The following is a 22,476-nucleotide window of genomic DNA, read 5'->3' on the forward strand; positions in this document are numbered from 1 at the left end:
CAGTCCTACTTTGATCTTTCAATTTTTAATATACTCATTTATATCTTTCATTTTATTTTCCTTTTTTTTTTTACCCGGAGCTGTCCACATGTAACCACATTTCTCCTCAGAATTTTACAGTCTCGAATTGAGTGCGGAAAAGGACACACTAATTTGCAGACATGTTACATTTTTCCATTATAGAAATATTCATAAGCCCGCAACTAATCATAGTTGGAGTTTATATAGGTCAGGGGTGACCATATGGCAACAAATAATCTCCTCATAAATGAGATGAGATGGGATTTCTGTAATACCCCCAGGGAATGAAATACACACATAATCACACACACACACATTTTGAATACACATCTACAAATGGCATAGTCTTACTAAAAAATTTTTTACATTTACTCTGCGGACATGCCAAACTTAGCTCAACATTGCTATATTTTAAGTGCAAAAATGACAATAATTTTGCCTAAATATCTTAGAAGACACAATAGAAATTTCGACAGTATTTCCTAATTTCCTATAATATTTGTTCTTTTGGGAATGTCTTATTTTAGTTTGGCTGGAATAAAAGCAGTTTTAATATAAAAAACTAAAACAATTTTAAGGTCTTGAAAATTTAATTTAATTTAATTTAATTTAATTTAATTTAATTTAATTTAATTTAATTTAATTTAATTTAATTTAATTTAATTTAATTTAATTTAATTTAATTTAATAAAAGAAAATAATACATTTTAAGGTCAGAATTATTAGCTTCCTTAAGAAATCTATATTTTTTGGATTGTCTACAGTACAAAGCACTGATGCCCAGTGAGTATTCTAATTATCCCAACTTGCTTAGTTAACCTAAATAACCCAGTTATGTTGTTAAATTGCACTTTAATCTAAATAATAGTATCTTGCTTGATAAGTAGAAAAAATTATACACTGTTAACATGGCAAAGACAAAAGAAATTAGTTTTTAGAACTTAGTTATTAAAACTATTATGTTTAAAAATGTGTTGTAAAAGTTTTCTCTCTGTTAAACAGCACTTGGGAAATAATAAAAAAAGAAAAGGAAAAAAAGAATTCAAAGGAAGGTTATTACTTTTGCCCTCAATTGTGTGTATGTTATTAAGCATTAGTTTTATTTCATAAATTGTACACAATGTACACAAGGATAAGTAAGGAACCCATTGTATATAGTCTCCAAAGAGGGCATGCCTCATTTAATGTGTAACATGCACACACAGAATAACTAACATGAAAGTTGCAGTCTGTGTAATCCGTTTTTTTTCACAAATTTCAAACTCTTCATTTGGAGCCCAGAGGTCTGACATGCTTGTTTGATTCATGTTGAACTAATGTGGAACATGGAGGGAAGAACGTTTTTATCATGGATAATAATTAAAAATGTAGTTTGAGCACCAAATGCATGCCAAAAAGTATGATAATGTGATACCAGTGAATAGGCTAGTAGCTGCATTTTGAAATATGTATAAACAATCAAGACTAGTTTTATATATTTTTTTTTATTAATGTTTTACTACATTTTGATTAAGTAAATATTGCCTTTGTGAGCAGCAAAGTATGCTTCTTTTTGATAATATGAGGGCACAATTATGTATAATGACATGGCTATGACCTAGGTATTACAATGGTGAGGAGGTTTATGAGGACATGCCGTTTGTCCTCGTAATTTAAAACTACACTGTAAAACCCAAAAAGTTAAGGTAACTCAAACCATTTGAGGAAATCGATTGCAACAAACCATTTAAGTTTAAAAACTGAGTACTGTGAACTTAATCCATTTGAGTAAAAGAAAAAATCGTACTTAACGAGATCCTTTTACCTTTAATATTTACCATAGGTTTCCTGTGAGGGTTGGGTTTAGGGCAAACTGCCTGGATTAGGGATAAGGCTATATAATGAGTTTTTAGAGTATAACACATTATGCCTATGGAGAGTCCTCATAAACACCCAAACCAACTTTGTGTGTGTATGTGTGTGTGCACTGGTTTTGGTGGTTTTGTTTAAGTTTTTTTTTGTATAATGACATGGGTATGACATTGTACTCGATTACAGCAGTTTACGAGGACATGATTGATGTCCTTGTAATGCAAAACACTTCAAAATCATACTTTAATGTGGTCTTTTGACCTTCAAATTTTGCAACATGTATCCTTGTGAGGGCTGGGTTTAGGGGTAGGGACATATAATAAGCGTTTGTTTTTTACTGTATAAAATGTATTACACCTTTGGAGAGTGTGTGTGTGATACAAGCAATATAAATACAGCAAAATGCTATCTCATATGAAAGAGAGACTCTGCACACAAAGATGAAAAGATTTCAGGGCAAACATCCATATATGATGTCTCAATCAGAGCCGGTTATTAGAACAGAAGTGATTATATCTTATCTGCTGATGTAGATGGACCCGCACGTTTAGACTCGGATCTATGCCGCCCATCCATCCGGTGGGATTAATGCTCACAGAGAACTGTAAATAAGCATAATAGATCCCACCATGCAGCAAGTGTCTCTTTAGCTCAAATAAAGACACAGATAAGGTAATCCACTAGTTGTTATGGATTCTGCACACCGTCTTCAATAGCGCCCATTGACTTTCCTTTCTTTTTTCTCCCCAGGGTCAAATCAATTCATTGGAAGGATGCAGGATTTTAGATTTTATCCGAAGACATTAACCAACAGGTAAGCATAAGGTCGTAGAGCATTAACATCAGACATAGCTTCAGAGTTTTCAGAGAAAAACATGCTACACTGTAAACAAAACATTAATTTACAGTTGCTGTACCTCATTTCTGTTTATTTACGCTTTAATTGCATTACGACCTTGATCTCTGCATCGCTGCAGTTACTTTGTTTATTGACATGCTTAGTAATTGAAACAATATATTGTTTTATATTATAACATCTAATATAAAACAAAATAAACATAATATACTATAAAACAACCGAAAAAGTATACATGTATGTACTCTCACCGGCCACTTTATTAGGTACACCTGTCTTAACTGCTTGTTAACGCAAATTTCTAATCAGCCAATTACATGGCAGCAACTCAGTACATTTAGGCATGTAAACATGGTCAAGACGATCTGCTGCAGTTCAAACCGGGCATCAGAATGGTGAACAAAGGTAATTTAAGTGACTTTAAACGTGGCATGGTTGTTGGTGCCAGACAGGCTGGTCTGAGTTTTTCAGAAACTGCTGATCTACTGGGATTTTCACGCACAACCATCTCTAGGGTTTACAGAGAATGGTCCAAAAAAGAGAAAATATCCAGTGAGTGGCAGTTCTATGGGTGCAAATGCCTTGTTGATTCCAGAGGTCAGAGGTGAATGGCCAGACTAGTTCGAGCTGATAGAAAGGCAACAGTAACTCAAATAACCCCTCGTTACAACCGAGGTATGCGGAAGAGCATCTCTGAACGCACAACACGTCCAACCTTAAGGCAGATGGGCTACAGCAGCAGAAGACCACACCGGGTGCCACTCCTTTCAGCTAAGAACAGGAAACAATTGTAAAAAAAGTGGCTTGGTCTGATGAGTCTCGATTTCTGCTGAGACATTTGGATGATAGGGTTAGCATTTGGCATCAACAACATGAAAAGCATGGATCCATCCTGCCTTGTATTAAAAATTCAGGCTGGTTGTGGTGGTGTAATGGTGTGGGGGATATTTTCTTGGCACACTTTGGGCCCATTAGTACCAATTGAGCATCGTGTCAACGCCACACCTGTGTATTGTTGCTGACTATGCCCACAGTGTACCCATCTTCTGATGGCCGCTCCCAGCAGAAAAACGTGCCATGTCATAAAGCGTGAATCATCTCAGACTGGTTTCTTCAACATGACAATGAGTTCACTGTACTCAAATGGCCTCTACAGTCACCAGGTCTCAATCCAATAGAGCACCTTTGGGATGTGGTGGAACGGGAGATTGGCATCATATATGTGCAGCCATTATGCTCCATTATGGATATTTTTTACAGTGCATATAATCTGGGTTGTGAAGCAAAACAAGTTTTAAAATGCAGACCTTTAAATCATGCATTTCTGTATTTCAGAGAGATTGAAGAAGTGTTCACTGGACAATTTCCTCACCTTCACTCCCAGTCGACATGTCTCTGCCCCACCAGCCATCCCAGAGTGCACCCCTTAGTGGAGAGGTACTGCATCCCCAACGCAGCCAATGACACCACCCATAACAAAGTGCTTCGGCTGAACCAGGACGCCCACCCATTGCATTACATCAATGACAATGACATCGGAACCACCTGGATATCCTCCATTTTTCCCTCTATAGAGCTACTGGACAAAGGAATAACCATCACTATAGATTTGGAGAACGGCCAATACCAGGTACAAATCTACCATTGAGTAGCTTGGGGTTTGTTGATATTTTAGCTTCATATTATGGTAGTTTAGTTTCTTGGAATCAAGAGCAGTATTGTACTCATTAATCCCAATTTTTTACATGTATGTTAGTACACACACAACCTATCTGGGTATACTCCATTAGCTAGCGTGCTTGAAACATCAATCATTGTCCAGTATCTGCTGTTTTTTTCTCCACATAAAAAGTTGTACGGTATTTCCACACAACAGAGTTCTGGATATTGCTTATTCCCCTCACACATGCACTTTTTAATGCATCGTCTGTTATTTTGCTTTCTTCAGTAGTTCGTTGTTGTTGTTTTTCCTCCATCTCTTCTGTTTTTTGGGGGTTTTTTTTAGAGAAGTGGCCTGGACCACAGGAAATTTGTGTACAAGTCTGCTTAAATTTAATAATAGTTAAAAAATCAAGGATATTGTTTTGCTGATGAACTTTACATCATGCTTACTAAATGCACACCCTAGCATATGTGTTAAAGTATGCTGTTGGCTATTCACTGCCAATAGTAATATGTTATGCTGTTTGTTAAATTACCTTTTTGTTGCAAAAAGGCAAGACATTTTCCACAGAATTCTGCGTGTGTGGATGATCATCTTTGAGTTTCATCTTTAACATTTAGTTAATATTTTTAGTTATTACAACATTAGTTTTGTTTACAAAGAATGTGTGATATTTATCTATATTTGAAGACCCTTGTATCTAAGCTGATACATTCCTCAAGTGCTACTACTCTAATATTCATTCATTATTTATTGTCCTTGGACTTAGTTCCTTATTTATCAATGGTCGCCACAGCAGAATGAACCGACAACTATTCCAGCATATGTTTTACGCAGCAGATGCCCTTACAGGCGCAACAGAGTACACTACCTGACAAAAGTCTTGTCGCTTATCCAAGTTTTAGGAACAACAAATAATAACCTGACTTCTAGTTGATCATTTGGCATCAGAAGTGGCTTATGCGAAAGGCAAAGACCTCTAGATTACGCTTATTTCACCCAAATAAAATATGATCAGGACAGTAAGGTGTGACTTTGCTTAGACAAAAGTCTTGTCACTTAACAGAAATAATGTACAGTATAGAATATAAAGTCATTGTGCAGTAAAAAAAAGAATTAATATTGTGTATGACTGCCATGAGCTTGGACGACTGCATCCATACATCTCTGCAATGGCTCAAATAACTTATTAATAAAGTCATCTCAAATGGCAAAGAAAGCATTCTTGCAGGACTCCCAGAGTTCATCAAGATTATTTTAACTCATCTTCAAAGCCTCCTCCTTCATCTTACCCCAGACATCCTTAATAATGTTCTTATCTGGTAATGGGCTGGCCAGTCCTGGACCACCTTCACCTTCTTTGCTTTCAGGAGGCTGAAGTATGAGAAGGAGCGCTATCCTGCTGAAGAGTTTGCCCTCTCCTGTGGTTTGTAATGTAATGGGCAGTACAAATGTCTTGATACCTCAGGCTGTTGATGTTGCCATCCACTCTGCAGATCTCTCACGCCCCCATACTGAATGTAACCCCAAATCATGATTTGTCCCTAACCAAACTTGACTGATTTCTGTGAGAATCTTGGGTCCGTGCGAGTTCTAATAGGTCTTCTTCTGCAGTATTTGTGATGATTGGGATGCAGTTCAACAGATGATTCATCTGAAAAATCGAACTTCTGCCACTTTTCCAAATGATCAACTACAAGTAAATTATTATTTGTTGCTTTTACAACTGTGATTGATGACAAGACTTTTGTCAGGTAGTACACTGAGAAACACCCATACACTCTCACATTCACACACGCACTCATACACCACGGCCAATTTATTTCATCCAATTCACTTACAGTATATCGCATGTCTTTGGGCTGTGGGGCAAACCAGAGCACCTGGAGGAAACCCACGCAAACACTGGAAGAACATGCAAACTCCACAAAGAAATGCCAACTGGCCCAGCCAGGACTCGAACCAGCGACCTTCTTGCTGTAAGGCGACAGTTCTGAGCCACCGTGCTGCCACTACTCTAATATTTAAACAAAAAAAATGTAAGTTTAATATTGTACATCTTAATTTATTGATTTACTTCTTTTAAGCTCCTCAAGCGGTTTTAAGATGCCCTCTAGTGGGCCTTGGCCTCCTGGCTGTAAACCACTGGTTTAAAGTAAGCTTCAGCGCAGTGTTGTGAATTTGTGTGGCTGCTCTCTCAAATCCAGACACTGGGTAGCGTCTTTTCCATTTGAATACACTAAAGCCGACCTAAAGTCCTTTGTGTGTGTCTGAGTGAGTCGCCCAGTCATCCATGTGGCTAAGCCAAGCAAAGCAGAGAGTCCAGCTGTAAAGAAGCAGAGGATTTATGCAGCTCTGCCTCAGTCTCTCCTCTCAATAGCAGATAAAACACACCACCACACAGACTTTGAAGTGTCCACTTAGTCAAAGCTGCAACCAGTTTCTCGACAAACTCCTCCAAATGAAGCCACAGAGGAAGAGAGGGAAGAGTAAAGCGGGTCTTCAAGCTGTTCTTCAAAGCGCCGGCATGCTTTAGGAGGCAGCGGAGCATTGACTGTTGCTGTGCAGATAATAGATAATCCATTGCTGTTTAGTATTTCATGCATATTTCACCCTCTGTCAATTTCGCATGCTTCCTGTACAGGTTTTCTATGTGATACTCCAATTCCTCAATGCTCAGCCCGAAGCGGTCCGCATTCAAAGGAAGACAGTTGGGAGCTCAGAATGGAAAGACTGGCAGTTTCTGGCCAAGAACTGCAGCTACTTTGGCATGGAGGATAACGGGGCTTTGGATCGTCCTGATTCTGTAAACTGTCTACAGTTGCCCAGGTACTGTACACACACTGGCTCTGTATTTCGGTTAGTCCATCCACAGCCGCTTCTCACTCTGATAACAGTCCTTGAACAAATGATTCCTGCCAGGTAAGCTGCTTCAGAGTGGGTTGAGACAAGTTCCCACTTTGATAAAAGCAGTGGATTGTCGTTTAGTGGGAGTCTAGGAGCTTTTGAAAGATCTAGACGGAGAATGGAGAGGAAAATGCTGCTCTTGGCTGCAGTCCAGGCTGCTCAGATCTGATCTCGGCTGTCCTTGGCCACAGTCAAGACAGCAGAGATACTTAGCTGTTATGGACCACACAAGCACCTGGTTTCACATGCATTCAGCAGAGAAAATGAGGACAGTTATTTTAATGGGTTGGGGCTGAGAGGGTTATCGTAACTGTTTATGATGATAAACTACAGTTCATGTCTCCCTTCTTTTTGACAGTTCATATTAAGCATGCATAATTGTCCCTAACAAAGTATTAAAGGAAGGAAGTCATATTTAAGTGATGCAGTTGACTAACTGCCTCCATAAAATTATTTGATTATTAAAAACTTTGTGCTTAAGCAGTAACTAAAACATTTTTTATTAATGTTTAACAAGAACATACATAGTATACAATAAAACATCTAAAAAATATAGACTGTCTTTGGCCCCGTTTACACTGGCAGTTAAATGTGACCCAATTCTGATTTTTTGCTCATATGTGACACAAATCAGATATAAATCAGATATGTGACAATGCGACTATCATGTAAACTGGTAGATCTGATGTATTGAGGCATTCTGTCATTAAACTTGCGACAATGTGGTGCTTCTCTGTGGTTTAAAGATGTAGAAGGAAGAAGGTGTGTGGAGACGCCGACGTGGTAAACAACAACAACAACAACCGAGGAAACATGGAGGAGGAAAGTGGTCAGTTGCCACAATTTGCTCCCACCAGACCTGAAATCTCTCGTACCCACAAATTGTTCTGAGTGGTGGACTCACCATATATAAATTATAGGCGCATGCTGCGATAACGGCCCTTTCCCTTCTCCTCCGACTTAAAATCATTTTAAAGTTAGGCAAACTTTGCATATTTCAGAGCTAAAAGCAAGACAATTTCTTCCATCGTGGCTAGTGTGGCACAGATGCTGGAACCCGCCTTTTTGCATGTGCAACGTCATAAATTGTATGGCAAGTGTAAACACATGAATCAGTTATAGGTTACAATTAAAAGAATGTGTAAACGAACAGGCAAAAAAAGAGATAGAGGCTACAAATCGGAATTTGGCATCCACACCTGACTGTAAACGGGGCCTAAGTTTTCTTATTTTCCCACTATCCCAAAATAAAATGTATTTATTAAAAACAAACTTATTCTGTTTGAGAAAATAAATACAATTAAATAAAATAAAACAAAATTATATAATACAATTATTATTTTTATTATTATTAATAATAATGATGATAATAATAATAATAATAATAATAATAATAATAACATTAATAATAATAATTGAGCAAGTTTACAAGAAAAGAGTAAAAAAAAAAGAAAAAAATGAATATTTTCTCTTTCCAGTTATTAACTGTGTATTAGAGCTGATAATAACTGAACAGGGTACGCTTTTTTATATTTGCTAAACAGGGTTCCAGCTCTTGTAAAAAGGTTTGAGAGATACTGCAAGAAAGCATCTTAACTTCTCAAGATTTCTCAGATCCACATGTCATGTGATTGAGGAACTACCTGTTTCCATTTGACAAGAATGTCAAATAACTTTTAAGAACCATGTTGTATAGCATATTTGACATATTTTAGCATTCTAAATTAAAATATATATTTCACTAATATCTTAAAGGGATAGTTCAACCAAAAATGAAAATGTGCAGATAATTAACTCACCCATAGGTCATCCAAGATTACTTTTTTCTTTAGTAGAACATTAAAATTTTGAGCTGAATCTGTGGTCCCTGATGATTCATGTAATTGCAGTGAATAGTTACAGTCTTTTAGATTAAAAATAAACACATAAAACCAGTCAAAGGCTATGTCCGAAATTGCCTACTACTAGAGAAGGTACTACATTAGAATTTGAATTTACTACACAATCATTAGAAAAATACATTCTATACAGTATGAATTTGAGTAGTATGAATGGCGCTTGGCTGTACTACATCCACCATTTGTCATTATCACATGACCTACCTGCATCAGTTGCATTCATTAACTCCTATTAATGAATTCTCTCACGTGGCATCATGGGATAGCGTAGCGTCCATCAAATGCATACTTTAGAATATCGATGGAAGTAGTAGGTCATCTGGGTAATGTCTGGCAATCACCGGAGTCACCACATTCACCACTCACAGCTGTTTATAATCCCCAGATCCCACTGATTAACTTCATCTGTTCACAGACACACACAAACACTATGAAGAGCACTCACCTTCACTCAGTCATCGTCAGTCCTGATACTCACATTTAGAGTCATCTCCCAATCTCATCCCATGCGATTACTCTCCTGTGGTTCTTCTCCTGGTTTCCAGCGATTTCCTGAATTTCGATATTTAACTATATGTTTACATCTTTCTGGCTTCCCTGCTTGTGTGTGTTGTGTGTGTCTGACTCCAAGATTCCTCAGTTAAGACTCTTGTTGATATTTCTCAATAAATACTTGTGAGTCATGACAGGTATATCTCACATACAGTTTTTCGAAGACTATGAATTTGGACACACTACTCGGCTCAGATACTGTTTTTAACATACTATATAGTATAGAAGAATGCGATTTCGGATGCAGCCCAAATCATTAGCAATGGCTCCTGATGACACAGGTCTTATGAAGCAATATTTACAATATTAGCTTTAATCCACAACCTCTAAACCATTCTTGGCACACGTTGGACTGTAATTCGATTTTATTTTGGTCGATTTGGTGACGAAAGCGCACTTGAACGAGAGGTCCGGTGATGCAGTTTCTTGATAGATATTGGTGATTGCGTCACCAGCTCACACTATATTTTAAGTTCAAGTGAATATGTGTAATATGTTAGCCATAAAAGTTTGGTCCTGCTTGGATGAAAGCCATACTGGCCAGATGTTTCACCACTACCTGTCAGAGTGCTTTAGTTTACAAACAAAAGCTTGGACCCAACGGCATAAGAGTTTGCACTTAGACTCTACAAATATGTCACATCAGGCTAGGTGAGGAGAGAGAGACACACAAAGCAAAGCTAGATGGGGAAAGAGAGGGAGAAAGATGGGGACAAAATATGACATAGACTTTTCTTCACAGAGGTTTGTCCTGGATAAGTCTACCAGCATTAGGACTGAATCGTACAGAAGCGCTCTGTGGATCTTTCTTGAGAGTGAATAATGCAGTACGGGCCATACCTGTCCTGCCCCCGGGAAAGACCTCGAGAACTCTCTCATTCAACCCATTTATTCCTGCCCTCCGAGAAATCACCCTTTCAAACCCCGCACCTCTAAACTATATATTAAAGCTGTATTAGTGAAATTTTCTCTCAGTAGATCTGAGATGCAAAGGAAAGACCTTTGCCTTTCCAATTTCTTTGATGTTTGTTCATTTCAGTAGCTTGTGACACGTTTCATTTTCAACCTGACAGCGTGTTACCCTGCTGTGTCAAAACTTGAAATTCACGGTCGCTTTCAGTCACTCACATGCTCAAAGCTTAAGATGCAGGAATATGTTTTTTTTTTCTTTCTTTAATCTGTAGGATATTATAGGGTACATTTTCTTTGTAACACTAAAAGGAGTTGTTTACCCAAAAGGAAAATTCTGTTATCATTTACTCTTCCTGATGTAATTTCAAAACATGGAAACAAAACAAGGAGAAATGTTGAAGAATCGCCACTCTCCTTTGTGCAATAAAAGTAAGTTTGGGCTTTAATTAAAAGCACAAATATTATGACTAGGATATGCATGTGCACTAACTGTACATTACATAAAGTATTTAAATACTTCAAGTAACTTAAATTTGTGTAATTTTAATGCAAAAATGTACATATAAACTCATAAAGTGTCCCTTTTTGTGTCTAGATGTCTATTCATTTGCAAACAAATTTCATTAAAGTAGTGGTTCTTAAACTTCTGGCAAATGCAGTTTTGGTTCAAGACAATGTTCAAAAGCCATTTAAAGAAATAGGAAGTTCAAATATGTTCAAATATGACCAGTGCATTTCTATGATGTTTTTTGGTGTTTTGTGGATATGGAACGAGGTTTTATTTTGATTTTGATTGATTCACATTTGTAGGTTATTTTTAAATCTTATTTTGTCTCTATGTATTGCTGTAGTGAGAAGTTAGAAATATTTTTTAATTAGCAAAACCAGTGGCTGTAAAGTGAACTGCAGCAAAACTACAGTAATGTGAAAACAGCAGCTAGGAAAGCAAACATAAACTCTTTTTAACCCTTGTGTATTGTTCAAATTGTCTATCCTTTTGTTATGTTAGTGGCTGTTTTGTCACATTGACTTTCTTAATGACAGGTTTTTGCAAAGCCTTGACACCAAATAATCATGCATTATGGATGTTTTCCTTTTTGGGAAGATAGGAAGTAGGGAAGCTGGTAAAATTAGTACATTTTAACAATAATATGGTGTCATGGCTTTGCAATCAAAAAATATAAAAGTTGCATTGCATCAACATGCCAATTACTTATCATTTGAGTATTAGTAGACTGTCTGCTTAATGTCTGCTGATGCTGCTCCTTCAACAGACATTTAACTGACTATAAGTAGGGCTTAATTTGTGCCAGAACAAGCCTGATCCGGCACCTTTGAAATCTGATCTGGCACCTCATTTTACCGATTTTCCCCCCTCACACGCCAATGATAAAAAATGCCCCCATCCCACCCAAACCCCCCCAAAAAAACGACAACCCAACCATCTTCACTTTCATCCATGACAACCCCCCACCCACCCTTCCCACTCTTCACTTTCAGCCACGACAACACAACACCCTCATCCCACTGCACTTCAATTCACGACAAGACCGTTTGTCTAGAGCGCCAGTTACACTTGCATCATTACTGACATGCACACTAAAAAAGCTACTAACGTACTAGCTGCAAGCTGTAATTCACTTACATTTGATTGATTTGATTTGATTGCATTACCTTTCCCTCCTCTGAAAACATGTCGGATTCGTTACCCCGATCTGTTACGGGACCTCCCAATTTACAAATTAGGCACTGGCTATAAAAAAAAAAATTGCAAGTACATGTCAACTTACACTGACTCTAAGCTAAACCTAGCAGTATACGTATAATCTAATGAGAATTAGTTGCCATGTAGATGCAGTGTAACTTAAAGGGACCATCAAAATAAAGCGATACACAAAACGGTAGTAAATTTGCCCAGAGTATATTGAGTTTTTGAAAACTCATTTTCAAAGCATTTTCTTAAAATGTGTCAAAATAAGATTTGTCACCAAAAATCATTTCATTTACTGAAACAGAAAGCTGTAGTCAAATTAAGACTCAAAATCTCTCCACAGTGGATGAAAACATTCCCAACATCACACAAGGGTTAGCAGGTGCTACTGTAAACTGAGTTTAATTATATCAAAGTTTATATGTGTTTGTTTGTTTGCCAGTGACATTCCTTACTCCCGTGGAAATATCACCTTCAGCATGCTAACACCTGAGCCGAACTTACGCCCGGGATACAACGACTTCTACAACAGCGCTGACCTGCAGGAGTTTGTTAGAGCCACACATGTTAGAATCCAGCTTCACGGCCAGTACCACACTCAAGATGCCATGGTTCCTTTCCGCCATCGCTACTACGCAGTGGATGAGATCACCATCAGTGGCAGGTCTGTGACCAACAGCACCCAATACCCTTTAACCCCATCACCCGACACCATCTCCCCTTTACACCCCATGATTAATGCTCCCAATAACAAAATCTGACACAAATTTGTGGACTCTTTTGATTGGATTTTCATGTTTGATGAGAAAATCAGCATCTATGGCAGGATAATTCAGATTATTCAAAAGTGAAAGACTTTTCAGGTTCAAGACCAAACGAAGATGGCAGACAAATGATTTTTGCTAGTTTGACACAACTGGGGGATCTATGACATGTCTGTTATTAGTCATGGAGAGTAATGCCATGTTAGACTTTGTCTTCCCGGTAATGGTCTTGTAATTACAGTGGGGACGCCACATTTGGAAATCACTGGCAGGAAAACTTCATAACTTGTGTTCTTCCAGTCGGCTTCAGGGTAGCAGCTAATCAGTCTGAAATGTTCTTCTGCGCCTCTCAAGAATGTCGAATCTGTTCTTTTGTCTCTTCAGACATTGAGACATGGTGTTATATCCATGTATACCTTCAGACATTAAACAGCCACTGTTCTTACGACTATGGTAATTATGTCATTATGCAGGCAGCTGTAACTTGGCTCGCTCTCGCTGTGCGAGTGTGTCTGAGTGAGCGAGAGAAGGCAGCTTTAATTAAGAGCTAGTTAAACTGGGACAGACGAAATCGAGATTTAGAGACTGTGAAATCTCATCATCCTCTGACATTCAGAGGTGTCCCCCGTTCTCCCCGCCTTTTTTTCCCCTCCTGTACGGCTCTCTTCTTTTGCTCCATGAAGCATCGCAACAGATTCGATGGAGAAACAAAGGCAAAGAGTAAACAGTAGTGGATTTGCCCCCTTAGGGAGACTGACAGTTCAAACCTGCGAGAGGCTGAGAAGTGGATGTATGTGTGTTTGGGGACTAAAATGTGCGTAAATTCAGCCTTTGAGGTATTCTGACAGGGTGTCAAGCTGTGTCTGGGAGCATTAGCGTCTGCTTTACGCTCATACGGTAATAACCTCTAGCAATAACGACAGCCCTCTTTCTTTTCTACTCTCCACCTCCTCTCTTGTTTGCTTGTTGCGTTGTTTGTTTGAATAAGAGAGGTGAAGGCTGCTGCTTTTAGAGGGAGCTGCGCAAAGATGATAATGCCGAATAAGGGCCCTTGAGAATGAATAATTAAAATGGTGACCTGCAGGTGCGTGTGCCGTCTGATGGAGACCTGTCAGGTCTGCTGTTGTACATTACGACACACCGTTGATATTTCCACTGGCATTTATAAATGTTGAATGCGAACGTCCTATTAGCCATGCACAGAGAGAATGAAGGAATGAAAGACTGATAGAGAGATCTAGAGAATGTGAAAAGGAAAGAGAAAAGATTTGGCAAGAGCCGTTGATGTTGCTGACCCTGTTGATTTGTTGCTGTAAGTGGGGTGTAAAATGAAAATGATCAATTAAAATTAGTTCCAGAAATTAATTTCAAACTAAATGTAATTATTTTAATGATAACAGCATCACGGTGGCGCAGTGGGTAGCACAATTGCCTCACAGAAAGAAGGTCGCTGGTTCGAGCCTCGGCTGGGTCAGTTGGCATTTCTGTATGGAGTTTGCATGTTCTCCCTGTGATCACGTGGGTTTCCTTCGCGTGCTCCAGTTTCCCCCACAGTTCAAAGAAATGTGCTGTAGGTGAATTGGGTAAGCAAAATTATCTGTAGTGTATGTGTGTAAGTGAGTGTGGATAGATGTTTCCCAGTGATGGGTTGCAGCTGAAAGGGCATCCGCTGCATAAAACGTATGCTGGATAAGTCGGCGGTTCATTCCGCTGTGGTGAACCCAGATTAATAAAGGGACTAAGCCAAAAAGGAAAAGAAAATGAAAGAATTTTAACGATAATTTAATGCAACTGGTTTAATATAAAATTAATAATTGATTTAATATAGAATTAACATTTTTGTTAACATGAAATCAAAATGTAAATGTCTAAATGTGATTCTTTATAATGCTACATACTTTCATATGTTCATTTTCAATCAAAATACAATAGAACAACTTCCACCATCTTGTTCTAACATAATCAAGCCCTCTTTTTAATGGTCTTGTGAAGTCCTTTGAAATTATTTCTTTATTTTAAATTTGATTTAATCTCAACTGAAACAATGGCGTTTTGTTTTTATCAAAGCTTTGAGAGTGGTTAAGATCAAGCGCATCAAATGAAAAGCAAGTGAGCAAAGTCTTAAGCTGCGGTTTCACTGGACTTTTCTCCCCATAGACTTCCATTTATACACACACGAATGCATCAAACCGGAAACGCAAGCTCCTGCGTCACGTTTTGCAGATCGCTGCATTGCAAAGTTCAAGCTTGGTGAACTCCGACCTGCAAAATCACATCACTTGACTGCGTGAGACCAATCGAGGATCAAAACATGACCTCTCTGTACAGAAATTTTAAATATGGACTAATTTTTCGCTTTTATTAAATGTCTAATTATCATGTTTAATCCTGCCTTTTTCACAGCGTCGTACGACAGAATTTCGCAAGCTCAAACTCTAGTGTGACTGCAGCTTTAAAGAGGACGGAACATGTCAGAAACTATAGAGCATTTGATTAATCAGAAGATTTGATGAGAAACTGAAGTATGAGGTGATATCAAAAATAAATATTGTCAAAAAAAAGATCCATTTCAGCAGAAGTGACAGTGTAAACTTTGGATGTCTATTTGAGGTTTATATCTTCTAAATGAAAATGTTGTCATAGTTTTGAAGCACACTAGATTATAGATATCATTAAAACTAACATATTAATACTAACATTTAAAAATGTCATCTTAATTTCACAGGACCTTTTAAGTCCCTCCTATACATAGCTTTATCCCATTCCATGCTTGCCTTTCATTTAATTGCAGCCTTTGTATTTGTGGTGGGGAAAAAAACACAAATCATAAAATCATAATCTATTTTGTCATCATGTCTTATTCCTTAAGCAAATTTTTGTTTTAAAAAGTTTAAAAACTGGCCATTAAATACAAGTCGTCATAGAAATGACCAACAATCTGTGACCAATATGTTATATGTAGAGTAGATTGATTTTTCCAGTCGAAACTGTTTCTCAAGTGTGTTCTGTCATCACTGCTGTGTGAATATGACGTATTACAACACCATGGAGAACTGAGGAGAAGAGGAGATTAATGTCCTTAATGTTGATCATGGATCAATCAATCCAAATCCACCATGGGAAGTAGCAAAACGATTTGTGCTGTTTAATACATTTGAGACGTTATTTTTTATATTATATATATTTTTGTTCTGCAAATTAGAAAGTCATAGGGTGAATAAATGAGCACTGTTGTGCAGTCAGAATGAAATAGAACAATAGTGCAATAATTCAGAGTAAAATATGCATTTTGCTTAAATATATTTGTTTACATTAAATGTTTCATCTGCATGTGTTTTTTAAAATAATTGCAGTAACTGTACTGTAAGGGAGTACTGTAACGTTTTACCCATTAAAACGTAAGCTAGTACTCACCTAAGCTCAAATTAGGTATTGAGGGATTGTTAAATATATTAAATTGTGGTCTTTTTCTTTTTTTTCTTTTTTATTTTTTTATTTAGCTAATTACATTTAGCGTAGTGATTTTAATGCGTTAAAGAGATGTTTTCGACTGCAATATGCTAATGCTCTGCTATTTCTTTACCTAAGTACAGCGGTCATAAAATCTTAGAAAAAGCTGCATGTCTTTAATAGTAGCTTATGTTAGAGAATCAGCAGTAATACATGGGTACAGATACTTGCATTTGTGTAAAATATTGTGTGTGTGCATGTGGTGTACAAATGGAAATCAAAAAGAACTAAATTGGTGCCAGACAGGCTGGTCTAAGTATTTCTGAAACTGCTGATCTACTGGGATTTTCACGCACAACCATCTCTAGGGTTTACAGAGAATAGTCCGAAAAAGAGAAAATATCCAGTGAGCGGCAGTTCTGTTGGCGCAAATGCCATGTTGATTCCAGAGGTCAGAGGTGAATGGCCAGACTGGTTCCAGCTGATAGAAAGGCAACTCAAGTAACCACTCGCTACAACTGAGGTATGCAGAAGAGCATCTCTGAATGCACAACACGTTGATGTGTGTTGAATGATGCGCATGTTTTTTGCACAGGCTCACCGAAATTGGACTATAAAAGATTGGGAAAATATTAGCTTGAGTCTCGAGTTCTTCTGCAACATTTGGATGATAGGGTCAGAATTTGCCATCAACAACATGAAAGCATGGATCCAGCCTGCCTTGTATCAACAGTTCAGGCTGGTGGTGGTGGTGTAATGCTGTGGGAAATATTTTCTTGGCACACTTTGGGTCCATTAGTACCAACTGAGCATTGTGTCAGTGCCATAGCCTACCTGAGTATTGTTGCAGACCAAGTCCATCTTTTTATGACCACAATGAGCCCAGCTTCTGATGGCTACTACCAGCAGGATAACACACCATGTCCAAAAGCACAAATCATCTCAGACTGGTTTCTTGATCATGACGTTCACTGTACTCAAACGGCCTCCACAGTCACCAGAACTCAATCCAATGGACCACCTTTGCCACCTTTGAACTGTGTGATGCTATCATGTCAATATGTACCAAAATCTCTGAGCAATATTTACAGTACCTTGTTGAATCTATGCCACAAAGGATTACGGCAGTTCAAAAGGCAATAGGGGTTCAACCCGGTACTAGTAAGGTAAACCTAATAAAGTGGCCAGTGAGTGTACCAGTTTTGAAAATTATACACTGTTTTTAAGATTTAAAATACGTTTAAATATTTAAATATGAGAATTAAAATGCTATTTATTTCTGTTAAAACCAAAATGTGAAAGTAAAAAAATGGCAAACATTCCATTAAACAAGTAAACAAAACCATGCTATTCATACAAGCTGACACACAGAACATCATATAACATCATATATAAACACACTCTAGTCCAAGTCATAATTTAAAGCGTGCAGCCTTACTTTTGCTTTATGCATCCAAATTCCTACACATTCTACGTTATTCAGTAAATTAAATTTTTATGACTGGATTCCATGATTTTCCGCATTGCGTCCCCCTACTCTATTAATATATATGGTTCCTTTTTTACCTTGAGAACTAGTTCCATTAGACTGATGAGAAGATCAGCAATGAAGATCCTCCAGAAGGATGTGGGTTGTAATTGTGTATCTTTGTCCCCTCAGGTGTGAGTGCCATGGACATGCAGACAGCTGTGACACGAGTGTGAGTCCATACCGCTGCGCCTGCCTCCCAGAGAGCCACACACATGGAGCTAATGTGAGTCCCGCAGGGGAGGCCCCCTTTTAATTAACCACTTCCCTTTAATGACGAGCACGAGTCCTCTTTAATGAACAGCACACTCAAAAATAGGCCTAAATGGAATGACAGGAAAAAAGCAGAGAGAGAGAGGGAGAGGGAGAGGAGGAAAACAAGAGCCAGAGAGATTATTCACGCACATCTCCAGTTTCCTGATGAAAAGAAGGGGAAAAAGAAAAGGGAACAAGAGAAGGAAGTGGTTTTGTGGGCAGCTATGCTCTAATCGTCCTGTCCCATCAGCCCTTGGGTGGCTTGACGATGAGTCTAGCAAAGGTAATTATATCTCAGGGAAAGCTCTGATGACACAAAATGCCCCAGTGTTCACACTTTTAGGAATGCCATGGCTCACCAGTTAAACACTGTTGTTGAAACTGCCAAGTTGTAAATTGTAGTGTTTGTCAAGCTGTAGATCTCAAATGCTATGAAGGAATAAAAAAAGAAGGATTTTGATAAATAATCTGCTACAGTACTGTATGTATGAGAGTGCGCTTGATTTAAGTAAACTGGATTAATCATTTTTTAGTGCATCATTTAAGGAAAAAGGTTGTTTGAGGGCAAACTGAATCTCTATGATAACTACTGTATTAATAATAATAATTCTGATGCTGCATATGAGAGAAAAGTTTGCCGTGATTTCACCTAAATTAATCAAATTTTGAAAGATATCTAATTAAACTGAAAAATACAGTGGCTGAGAGAGCCTAATGTGCTGCAATTTAAGAAAACACATGCCATTACAAAAAACGCCAGCAATTCAAGAAACAATCCGTTTGACAGCACACGTTCTGCAAATCATCACAACGCAAACACATTTTTTAAAAACGTGCTGCATTTTCACAGAATGCAAGCAATTAATAAAATGTGCTGCATTTTCTCACAACACAAACGTTTTATGAAAACGCGCTGCATTTTCTCACAATAAAAAAAAAAAGAAAAACAATGGAAATATTTCAAGAGAACCCAAAAACGTTACGGACGCTGCTATGCCGGGACTGTTGCTACGTATTAGGTGAGTGTTTTGTTTGTTTATTTCAATATCCCGATTCCCATGTCTTTTAGTATTTATTTGTCAGGGTCTGTGTTGTGTTCCATGTGCTTATGTTTGCGTCATGTGACTTCCCAGTGTGTTCCACGTGCTCCTGTGTTTTTCCATGTGCTTCTGTTGTGATCCTGTGCTTCTTTGTTCTGTTTCCCGCCGTTTCTTGATGTCGTTTAATCTCACCGGTGCCTCTCCCATGTGTGTTATCAGTTTCATTAGTCCTTGTGTATTCTTTGGTTGGTTTTAGTTATTTTAGTTTGGTTTAGTCTCTGGTCTGGTATAGAAAGTCATTCTTGCATGGCTTTCCATGTTGTCTTCACCCTATGATTCCTGTTTGTCGATGTTCCAGTGTTTCCAGTGAGTGTTATGTAAATAAATATATGTGTTTTCATAATTCCTGTGATCCAGTGCGTTTATGAGTGTGAAGTGAGCTAAATCGTGATATTATGGTCCCGTTTGCACTGTTCAGTCTTGATGCACAATTCCAATTTGTTGCCTATATCTGATTTTTTTTTTTGCCTGTCCATTTACACATTCCTTTACTTGTGACCCATAACCGATTCATGTGTTTACATTTGCCATACAATTTACAATGTCGCGCATGCGTAAAGGTGAGTTCTAGCATCTGCGCCACACTAGCCATGATCTAAAAAATTGTCTTGCTCTTAGCTCTGCAAAATATGCCAAGTTCGTTTAACTTTAAAATGATTTTGAGGCGGAGGAGGAGGGAAAAGGCTTCAGGGATGAAGCCTAAATACCCATAACCTAAATATCCAAGTTTGTCACGTTTTAGGGTTGTGAGAAAATGCAGCACATTTTATTAATTGTTTGTAAAATATGTTTGCATTGTGATTATTCGCAGCACATGCGCTGTCAAACTGATGAAGATCTTCTCCGTTTGCTGCTGTTTTTGGAATTGCATGCGTTTTCTTAAGTTGCAGCACGTTAAGCTCTCTCGGCCCCTGTAGAAAAAAGAATTGACACTACATATGAAGGGTGGCTGTTTAGGATAAATTGATTTACTAGGACAAATCATTCATTTTGATAATACAAATGAGAGAGTAGAAAATTCATGTTTTGATTTATGTAATGATTCAGAATTGAAAGAATTCATCCAATTCTATAGAATGAATCAGTCATTCTCTAGAGCGATTCAGACTTCAAGAGACAGTAGAGAATTTTTCTAGGTAAACTGAGTCGCTAAAATGATTCACTACAAATAACAATGAGAAAGAATTGATAGTTTTAGTGCTTTTATTGACATTTGATTTAGTAGACAGACATTTTCCAATGCCACATTTAAAAGAAGAGAAGAAAACAGAAGAAAAAGGGAACTAGACCAAACTACAAGAGAAACAGGATATTTTTAGGTAGTGTTTCACTGCAACACATCACTTTTTCTGACACTACATATGACAGAGGAAAATTTTGTTTTGATTTACTACAATGCTACATTCAATTAAAAAGCGCCAATTTTTACAGTAATCAGATTCTGTTCTACAAAAAAGCCAAACTGATTCACTAAAAATGAATCATAGTGTTTTACACAGGATAGAGAGGACTGTTAGGACAAACCAGTCCAGTTGAACAAATTCTGTGGTAGATATAAAAGAGACTGTTTAGAATGAACATTTACTAGAACAAATAAGACCTTCCGAGACTACATGAAAGAAAAGAAGACGGTCCCTTTGATTTACAGCTTATCGAAGTTGTGTGTAGCATGTGCAATACAACACCTCATTAAAAGCATCCATTTTGCTGTACAAGCCACATTGTTTGAAAATGAAATCTGTTATGTTACTTAAATTTAGCATAGTTTAAAGTAAACTATATATTTTACTTGCATCATATGAAACTATGTAAATATATAGCCCATACGGTGCAATCACATTTGCCATTGCAATGTGAATTATAGTCATTCCAAGACTAAATTGGCATGTCAAGACACAGATTGCATTTGTGTTAATTTCTCATGTAAATTTGCTGAACTGCCTGCAGTTCTGATTTACATTTCAGTGCTATTGACAAAGGCCAGCCTTTTTGAATGCAGAATATCTCTGAATTTTCACTGATGTGACCATACATATGCGCTTTCCAGTGATCTTTAACTTTTGCGTTCATCACTGAAATCTCGTCACAGTCTTCCTATTGAGAGTCCATGCTGTCCAGATCACTGCATATAATTCCGAACATTGGGAGCAAGTCCCAGGATTAAACTTTTAAACCTGATGTTTGGTGATTTAAATTATTCACCACATGTCATGCATTATTCAGGGCAAGACACGGCACACTCTCTCTACTGCTGCTACTGTTGTTGTTTTCACCGTAACAAACAAGGGCCACATCTAACACGTAGATGCTGAAAAGTGTGTGTGTAAATATGATAAATAAGAGTTGTCTCACCGCCCTAAACGCCCCTAGACCCAAACACCTGGCTTTGAGGAGGGACCAGCGCCTGCCCCGGAGCGATGTGCTGTGTTTGCTTACCAGCTCGGAGACACACATCCAGGCAGGCCCTACTAATGTTTGCTTCCTCTTTAATATCCCGGCCAGAGCCAGTGAAAGTGCTGCTGGTGTCTTATTACTCGTCTTCAGTGTGCACTGACTCAAATGATTGTCACTCTGTGTAGAAGGCAGTGTTGGAGGTCACATGTATGAGACGTGTCATTTTTAATCACTTCAAATGATCATAAATTTATATAATGATTTGTTTCCATAGTTACCAATTGTGCTCACCTGCATTTCCTCATTATCACCTTTTGTACTGTATGTTTTGCACTCAGTTTACAGTTTTAATTTTGTCCAGTCTTTGTGCACAAGCTAAAGCTGTGGTTCGTCAACTATGTCTGTGGATTATCTTCTTTTCTCTTTGTTTTATGAATATATTTTAGAATTTATGGCAATTGTTTGGCCATCTTCTCTTCAGTGCCCTGTCAGATGTTACATTTAGAGGCTTATCACCAAATGTGAGGGGAAATATTCTCAGCCAATGTTACAAATCAGATAAATATTTTAAAATATAGTGTTTTAGAGGGGACATATTATGTGCCTTGTCATAA

At 37.8% G+C, this 22,476-nt stretch overlaps 1 protein-coding gene across 1 annotated transcript in view; it reads left to right on the forward strand.

Moving 5' to 3' along the window:
* Positions 1-22,476, forward strand: part of ush2a (Usher syndrome 2A (autosomal recessive, mild)) — a 445,979-nt gene that overhangs the window by 30,558 nt on the left and 392,945 nt on the right. Inside the window, 5 exon segments of the mRNA XM_056477496.1 lie at positions 2,623-2,686; positions 4,064-4,358; positions 7,036-7,220; positions 12,814-13,035; positions 18,246-18,339. Coding sequence (XP_056333471.1) covers positions 2,623-2,686; positions 4,064-4,358; positions 7,036-7,220; positions 12,814-13,035; positions 18,246-18,339 — 860 coding nt within the window.

This window comes from Danio aesculapii, chromosome 17, assembly GCF_903798145.1.
Source record: "Danio aesculapii chromosome 17, fDanAes4.1, whole genome shotgun sequence".
Taxonomy (NCBI): domain Eukaryota; kingdom Metazoa; phylum Chordata; class Actinopteri; order Cypriniformes; family Danionidae; genus Danio; species Danio aesculapii.